Genomic DNA, 8966 nt, shown 5'->3' with positions numbered 1-8966 from the left:
AGTCTAAATAATATAAACATAAATTAAATAGCAGTAAACCTCACAAAATTGTACAATTTATATTAGGCAAAATCCAACATAAAGGTAATTTAAGGACCTTGCTATGAGCTTTTTTAAATAATAAACTTCACTCTTTCTGATGTCCTTATTGGTCATAAAAAACCTCCAGTATATCTTCAGTGTCTGTGTTTGTGGACATCACTTCATGTATCTTGTCTCTGCTGGAAAACATATTCAGGGAATAAGATTAGCAAATGGAGGAATATATAATTATCATGACTGTGGACAACAGTGTTCAGATGCTTTCACATCAGAATCCCATCTCAATAAATCACTCAGAACACCTTCAAGTAAATGATGTTTACCATCATGTTATTTTAGGTGGAGTTTCAGGGCAAGGAAAAGGAGCCGAACATGTCAGATTGGCTTCCACTCCTTCGCTGAGAAGAGGAATATCTATCAGGCTCGTCTGCAAAGAGAGGTACACACCATAATGTAGACATTGCAGATTTCCAAAGTGTAAATAATTAAGTCACTCTTTGAGGACAGATTCGATTCAAATGCATATTTTACTAAGATAAAAAGAAAGAGCAGTGTGATGAGCATAGAACAACCACATGTTTAAGAGATCATGTCCAATATAGTTTCTCTGATGAGATATGAAATCATAACATCAGAAAGTGTGCAGTGAGCTGAACATCCCTGAAACAACTGAGAACTGAAAGAGAACATCAGACTAGAGAAAAATTGAAAATTGAATACTTGAAAATTGATTTTTACATTGACCATTTTTATTACACACTCCCCACTGAACATTATCAATAGGTTTTGCTGCATTTGGATAGGTGAAGGTACATGAAATCAGAGCACATAATCCTGGAACTGCAGTAATTTCTGGCGGATTGAAGGTGATACTCCAGTCCTCTTTTCCATGGCCTTGAATAACAGAAGAATGTGATGAAATGCTGACACAGGACATCTCATATCTTAAAATAATAGTTGTCTGTTCATGCTCAATACATGTGCATGCATGAAGCTACATAAACTACATGTACATAGTGTGTATGTACATTTTACAAATAGTGATGGTTGAGGAGTGTTAAGTGTAGTGAAGTGTAATTTGTATATAAAAAAATTAAAAAGTGTAATATTTTTTTTTCAAATTTATTAAACATATTTAAACTTAAATGTAATTCTAAAACATATAATACATACCTGTACACAAAATATTCAATACTAACAGGATTGTACAGCTTGAAATTATATGCATTTTAAACATGCATTCTGCAGATCTGCACACAATAAAACACATTGTTTGAGCATTAGTATAGATGCTATAAATGCAACATCTCCAATATAAAATTCTAGATTTGATTGCAGAACATATATACAATTATGTGCTAGTAAAATTGACCTTACCGCTTCAAACCAAATATTTCATTTTGATCATTCTGTCTGTTTTTTTTTTTTTTTTTTTTTTTTTGTGATACGTTGGATCTTTATTTTAGTCACTAACACTTCCATGTCAAATGGCTTTCCCCATTATGAGCAGGCTCATGAAGAAAACCATAATGAAAAACAGCCACATGAAGAATCGATCCAGAACCTTGGCAACCTTTTTCCACTCCCCCGTTCTTCTCGCCGTAGCTCTCTGATCACGGTAACAGTTTGCGACATACTCGATATTCCTCATGAGATGTTGCTGCTCACACCTGCACTCTACTTTGAGCCCACCATCATGATCTCTGCATCTATTCTCTCTTTCCCCTCCTCTTCCTGTGGCTTTCCCCACCTCTTCCGCCCCATCGCCGCAATCCATGCTCATGAACATTCCCTCCTTCCACATGCCGTAGCGACAGGTGGGGTGTTTTCCCAGTGAGCACGCCGGGCTCATGATCTGAGACATGTCTTCGGTGTCCTCTGTGAGTTTTGGAAATGTGGCATCTTGACCTTGCTCAAATTTGAACACGAAGTCGTCTTTCCCTGCTTGCCCATTCATGTTGCATTTGGAGTCAGGCGGTTTCTGCAGTCGAGGCTCTGGTTTCTCTGGTTGCGGCGTCATGCAGTTCTCGCCGACTTCGTAGACGAAGCAAATCCTGGCCAGGTACTGCAGGATGAATTTCTTCGCCCAGTCTGGGACTGATTTGGCCTCGGGGCCACAGTGATGGATGTTCATAATGAAGATAGTGAGGGCGGTGGATGCAGTGATCATGGTCATCGTGGCTATGTAGTACTTTCCTGTAAAATGTAAGACAAGGTACAGAAATGTGTAGTGTTTTTTAATCAATACGTGATTAATTTAGATTGACAAGATTAGAATGACATTTTACCAATTCTGTTTAATAAATGTAGGCTCTGTTAAATGTAAGAGTTTAATTAGTCTAGTTCCCTAACCGTACCATTAATGATTGTTTTAGTCAAATAAATGATAAGGGTTCAAAAAAGTGGGACGCGAGCAGCGGAATAGCCCATCTTCTTCATTTGTGTTTCACAGCTTTAAGCACATTACAGAGCGAAACCATTCTGTACTATTGCATAAAGTTTATAAGTAGTGGGAAAGCGAGAAGTGATAGTACCTATCTTCCTTATAGACAGTATTGAAATGAGCATCAAACTCCAACAGCATTGTTGAGTGGAGATTAGACAAATCCGTCACCTCCAGAGTCCCATGCGGCCAGACCTGCTACTACACATGCCTTGCCATAAACTGCTAACTTTTGGCAGTTATGACACCACATACTGTACTGTGGTACAGAGTGAGAAGCAAATAACGGTCGTCTACACTGCTCTCAGCCGATTGAAACCCTTGCTTTGCACAAGCATGAGCTGAGAGAAGCAAACTAGTCTAATTTCTCAAGAAAATAATCCAGCAAGAGCTGAGCTCTCTTATGGCTAAAAGTAGCTAAAAGCTAGAGTTAAAAAAAAGTTTTCAACCAACGACGCGGCGTCAGTCTGGACAAGCCTGAGGAACATCAAGTGCAAGTCACCATTCCCATGATCGGTGGAGAATCAACAAATGGCTGAGGATCTGAATGTGTTTTAGTGTAGGTTTGAAAACCCTAGACTCACATCCAACACCTGCTCTGATCTGTACTTCACATATTCACCAACACCTCCTACAATCCCCCTCCTGCCATCCAACCAGTGGAGGACATGAGCCAGGTCTTCAAAAAGAAAGTGAATACTGGGAAAGCTTCAGGCCCAGACCATGTTTCAACTGCCTGTTTAAAAGTCTGCACTGACCAACTCACCCATATTTTCACACAGATCTTCAACAGTTCACTGGAGCAATGTGAAGTTCACTGCTGCTTCGAATGCTCCACTATCATTCCAGTCCAAAAAAAAATAAAAAATCACTGGACTTAATAGCTACATACCTGTCGCTCTCACGTCAAAGTCATTTGAGAGACAGGTGCTGGCCTACCTGAAGACCTTGCTGGAAACTCCTCAGACCCCTCAGTCAAGCTCCTGAAGTTTGCAGATGACATAACAGTCATCGGCCTTATACCAAAAGGTGATGAGTTTGTTTAAAGACTGGAGGTTGAACAGCTGGCTGTCCAGCCCGTTCTCATCCCAAGACGTCATGTAACTGACGCTTTTGACCATACGTCAACATCCGACGTTTTAGGGCTCCCTTTAACATCAGTTAGATGACGCTATCTAATCCTAACCCTACCAAACCTAAACCTACCCGTGTCATCTAACTGACGCTAAAGGTAAAGCGTCAGTTGGATGACGCCCTAGGACCGTCACCTAACTGACGTTAAAGGGTACCCTAAAACGTTGGATGTTGACGTATGGTCAAAAGCGTCAGTTAGATGGCGTCTTGGGATGAGAATGTGTTGGGCTGTCTGGTGCAGTCATAACCTTGAGTTGAACACACTCAAAACAGTGGAGATGATAGTGGACTTTAGGAGAAAGACCTCAGCAGTCCCCCACTCATCATAATGAACAGCACTGTGAAAGTCATTTAGGTTCCTGGGCACCACCATCTCTCAGGACCTGAAGTGGGACACTCATATAGAATCCATAGTGAAAAAGGTCCAGCAGAGGTTACATTTCCTTTGCCAGATGAGGAAGTTCAACCTCCCACAGAAGCTGCTGATTCAGTTCAACTCCGCAGTCATCAAGTCTGTCCTCTGCTCATCTAAAACTGTCTGTTTTGGTTCAGCTATCAAATATAGACTAGAATGTTAGAATTATTGGTTCCCCTTGCACACCCTCCAAGGTCTTTACACCTCCAGAGTGAGAAAAGGGGCTAAGAAAATCACTTTGGACCCCACACACCCAAACCAACTCGCTCTTTGAACTATTGCCCTCTGTCCGGCGCTACAGAGTACCGAACATCAGAACAGCCACACTGGTTTACACTGGCTTTGCCTTTTTACTAATTTCTTATTCAAACATTGTATTTACACAAACTCTAACCATATCTATAACTTGTCAAGCAGCTGTGATTCACCTATAAGAGGTACATTCTCCGAGGGAGGCATGATCTCAGCCACCAGCAGCTGAAACACGGTGAGCGCCAGCATCACAGTAACCCCCAGTGACACTTTCTCCCCAGAATCTGCAGGCAGATAGAATCCCAGTGGAGCCAAGAATGAGATCATCACGCAGGGAATGAGCAAGTTGAAGATGTAAAACGAGGCCCTTCTCTTCAGTTTCAGAGTGTATGTCACGTCCGGATAAGGATCTGCACAGCACCCATACAGAATGACGTTTCTCTTGGCCGGCATTCCCAGCACCTCCCATTCCACATTGTCGACCAAGTCTGCGAGATCCGCGCTCTCCATCGCGTTCAAAATGTCAAGCTGGTTGCCATTGTAAGTCCAAGACCCGTAAGTCAGTCTGCACTGCTGGGCATCAAAGGGGAAGAACGAGACATCCACTTTACAGGAGCTTTTGGTGATGGCAGGAGCATCCCACATGATCTGGCCGTCATGGCGTATCACCACATTGGTGTCCATAGTGCTGGTGAAGTGATCATCAGCGCTACAAGAAACAGAATATGCTATTAGAGTAAACAGTCGAGTGATTGGGGTCATTATAAAATAAAAGAGCGTTTCACACTTATGTAGTGTAAATAAATAGTGAAATAGTTGCCTGGGTCATACTAAACCGAGAGTAAGAGGAATACTGGGTTCTCTTGCTTCACGTTCTTATTGCTCATAATTTAGCCAGGGTTAACAATTAATCCTGGGTATTTATAAACTGAAGTTTCCAACGCATTCTCATCCTTTAGCGTCATATAGAACGCTATATGACAAAACAGCACTATACTATGCACATGGCACCCGTTATCGTTAATATAACACGTGCTGTGATGGTTAGGTTTAGGTGTGGGGTGGGGTAGAGTAGGGTAGTCTCATTACGCTAAAGGATTTATGACGCCTTGGGTTCACGTGAATATTAACGATAAAGGGTGCCATGTGCGTAGTATAGCGCCGTTTTGTCATATAGCGTTCTATGTGACGCTAAAGGATGAGAACGGGTTGGAAGTTTCACATTGCACTTTCATTAAACCCTGGGTTAATGACTTATTTGCATATGTGCAGCGTCAGTGTCTGTAGTCATTAGGTTTCCCGAAAATGGCAAATAAAAGTGGTCAAGAAAGAATCTGAAGGCACAAGATTCGAGTAATTGTTTCTGTGTTTTATGTTTTTTTAAGCTTTCTGTTCGTTTGTATTCATCCTCGTTGTTCCAGACCTGTTTGACTTTCTCTCTTCCATGAAAAACAAAATAAAGTCTTTCATAAAATTACAATGAATTTAGGTAAGTGTGGCAAACAGGACGGCCGAGGGCCGTGAGAGAATGGCGTGAGGCCGGTGGTGCGATTGCTAGTGAGCGACACCTGTGAGCACACCGGTCTCGCATCTCTCACGGAGAAGCGGAAGCATGAAGGGGGAGCAACGTGGATGATCGGGAGAGGAACAGGCCTGATTTTGTTTGTATTTTGTTATATTTTATTTTGGCAGCCAGCAGTCATCCGTGAGGGGCTGCTGGCAGGTATTTATATTTTATTTTTGGTAGCCAGCAGTTCCGTGAGTTTGTTCTCCGGTTCCTGCCTCTTTCTTATCTGAACTTTGCTACACTGGTGCCGAAACACGGGAAGAGGGAGGAACACGCTGTCCAAGAGTCCTCGCCGCTGTGGGGAATCGAGCATGGTGCGCGAGTTGCCGCTGCTCGCCATGGGCTTGAGCTTGCTGCCGTCCGCCCGAGTAGGGGAGGAGCAGGGAGCGGGGGACTCGCGGCCATGGACGCTCGAGGCGGTGTGCTGGATTGAGTTGCCGGTGGGATGGTCGAATTTGCTGCCGACCGCCTGGGTATTGGAGGGGCGGCTGCCATCCGAGAGGGAGAGGAGGAGTCACCGCCGCTCGCCTTGGGCTGGAGCCTGCTACCGTCCGCCGTTGACGGGGAGAACCAGGGAGCGGGGGAGTCCTACCGTCTGCCCGAAGCACCCGAGGAGCCGTCGCCATCCACCGGGCGGCGGAGGAGCGTTGAGGCGTCCACCAAGGGCCATCCAGGATCACCGCCAGGCACCGCGGAGGAGATCCCCAAGCTGGTGATGGACAAGATGGGAGCGTGTTGCTACAGTAAGATTTAAAGCTTTACAATGAATGCAAAAGCATCATAATGGTTGATGAGTGGTTCATAGAACTCATGAACTATAGGCCAAGTCATCTGAAGCCATGCGTTAGCTTTGTGTGAAGAATTTCCTGAAAATTCATGTGGAAATAAAAGGTTGCAGTGTTTATGAACAAAAATCTGTCTTTCGAGTTGGATATTTTCAATTGATTTGATTAATGAATGAATCATTCAGACCAGTTTGGTGAACAGAATTAATTGACTCATTGAAAATGGTCAATGGTCAATTGGTCAACAATGGTTAAATGTGAGTCTGTTTGTGAGTTAATTCATTTTTGGGTGAACTGTTTTCTTGATGGGGTTGTTTCTGGGATTCAGGGGTATCGTTGTATCAGAGTATCTTTGAAAAAAAAATACTGCAATATTGACTAATAAATTCAGTTAGAGGTGTATTAATGTTTGCTCCACTTTATGTTTTTTTTTTTTTTTGTAACTTGGAATAAATGATCTGCCTATCAATCCTGTATACCTTAAAGCCATAAAAAACAGAAACAGACGATTTCCTAAACACTTAACCATAAATGCATTCATTAAGTGTTCAGCTTGTGCCTCCATGTGGAGAAAGAAGAAAGACTAAATAACAAAAACTCAAACCTGATACCAATCCGACCTACTTGTTATATAAGACTATATCAGGTCTCCATACATAACTACCAGGTATACGGATGGTATCAAGTCCGTCATAGTTATCCTTATTCCATGTGAGATACTTGTCAACCCACACCTGCCGTATCCACAAATACGCCGTCAGAATCTGGTTACGCTCGTCCTGGAACAGAAGCGGATCAGTCATGCAGCGATTTTAGTCCAGTGAAACATTATAAATCATTCAAAATGCTAGTTCTTGTCTTTGAATAATGTGAATAATGTGTTTCAGTAAATTTATGGGCAAATACAATTCCATTAAGCTTTTGTTTGGCCAGTTTACAATCTCAATTGATTGAATGGCATGCATCGTATAATAGAGCATGCTATTTAAAATCTTCACTTCACCAGTTTATTTAATAAACTTGGCATCACTAACTCAACTTAAACAAAAAATTGCAATATATTATGCTTTATTTGGCCAATAATACTCCAAATATATTAAATATACAGTATGTCGGCATTATTTTGGAAATTATAATTCCTTTATTTCCTTACTGAATAACTCATTTCTCAGCATTCCTGATGCTTATCTGTGTTTTCCAACATGTTCTACAGTTTCCTCATTTCTGTCAGGCTGTGGTTTTATGTGGCCGATTACCATGTCGATGATTTGAGATAGGGTGATCTGAAGCGTGACGTTGAGGATGTCTTCTGTGTCCTCCACTGGCCTCAGTGCACTTGTGTAGTTGCCAAATAAATCACTGAGCAGTTTCTGGGCGTATTTCCCACTGGCACTCCAGCAAACTGGAATGAAAGAAAGATATTTGTTTTACAGATTCAGAAGTCTCTTATGCTCAGTAAGCCTGCGTTTATTTGATCAAAAATACAGTAAAAGCAGTAATTTTATGAAATATTTTTACAATTTAAAAGAACTGTCTGTTATTCAAATATATTTTTAAAATGTAATTTATTCCTGTGATGGCAAAGCTGAATACATCTGTTGAACAAGGATGCATTAAATTGGTCAAACGCAACGGTAAAGACATTTATAATGTGGATGGGGATAAATCAGAGCCACATGACAGCAGTTGTGTGACGGATAACACATGTCCGCATGGCAGATGGCTTAATAAAGAGGAGTGGAGCGAAGAGATTACCCATCTGAATACAACATCAGAAAAGATTGAGTAAATCTGGCATTAAGCAAGTTGGTTGATATACTGCTATTGGATATTTACACCGTTATTCGCCGGGAAGAAAAAGTATAGTTCATGAAACACACTTTGACCCTCTGTGACAACATGCCCCAGAAGCCTACAGTACAACATGGTCTCTCACTATAGGATTACATACATACATAGTGCAGAGTTAAATTCCTGCACGAGAGGAAAAGGATTATTTAGTGAAACCATGAGAACATTGAACACACAGATATGGACTTTGCCAGATGACAACACACGGTAGGCAATATATAAAAATCACTAAGTTTTGGGAATCAATACAGTCAATGGAAAATGATGAGTCGTTTGACCAAACATCAGACACATAGGCCTATTCAATATAAATGTATAATTCTTAGAAGATTTAAGACCTAATGGCTAAAAATGCCACAACAGATGCGAACAGAAACCGACAACAGCTCAAAGACTGATATGTAAGAATGTATTACCTGGTGTGAGCATCAAGCAGAAGACCAAAAAGGCAAAACATTGAACATTCTTGACAGTCAT

The 8966-nt window shown here is 41.6% G+C and overlaps 1 protein-coding gene across 1 annotated transcript; it reads right to left on the bottom strand.

Annotated features, from left to right (window-relative positions):
* Window positions 1–1525: 1525 nt before the first annotated feature.
* chrna10a (cholinergic receptor, nicotinic, alpha 10a) lies at window positions 1526–8966 on the bottom strand. Its single transcript, XM_039670464.2, has 5 exons — window positions 8906–8966; window positions 7895–8040; window positions 7263–7417; window positions 4463–4995; window positions 1526–2238 (listed from the first exon to the last, which is right to left on the bottom strand). The coding sequence occupies exons 1-5, from the start codon at window positions 8964–8966 to the stop codon at window positions 1526–1528; spliced, it is 1608 nt and encodes a 535-aa protein (XP_039526398.2).

The sequence above is a fragment of the Pimephales promelas genome, chromosome 16 (genome assembly GCF_988280905.1).
Source record: "Pimephales promelas chromosome 16, fPimPro1.hap1.1, whole genome shotgun sequence".
NCBI lineage: Eukaryota > Metazoa > Chordata > Actinopteri > Cypriniformes > Leuciscidae > Pimephales > Pimephales promelas.
The sequence above is the reverse complement of the archived record's forward strand: the minus strand, read 5'-3'. Positions and strand labels throughout refer to the sequence as shown.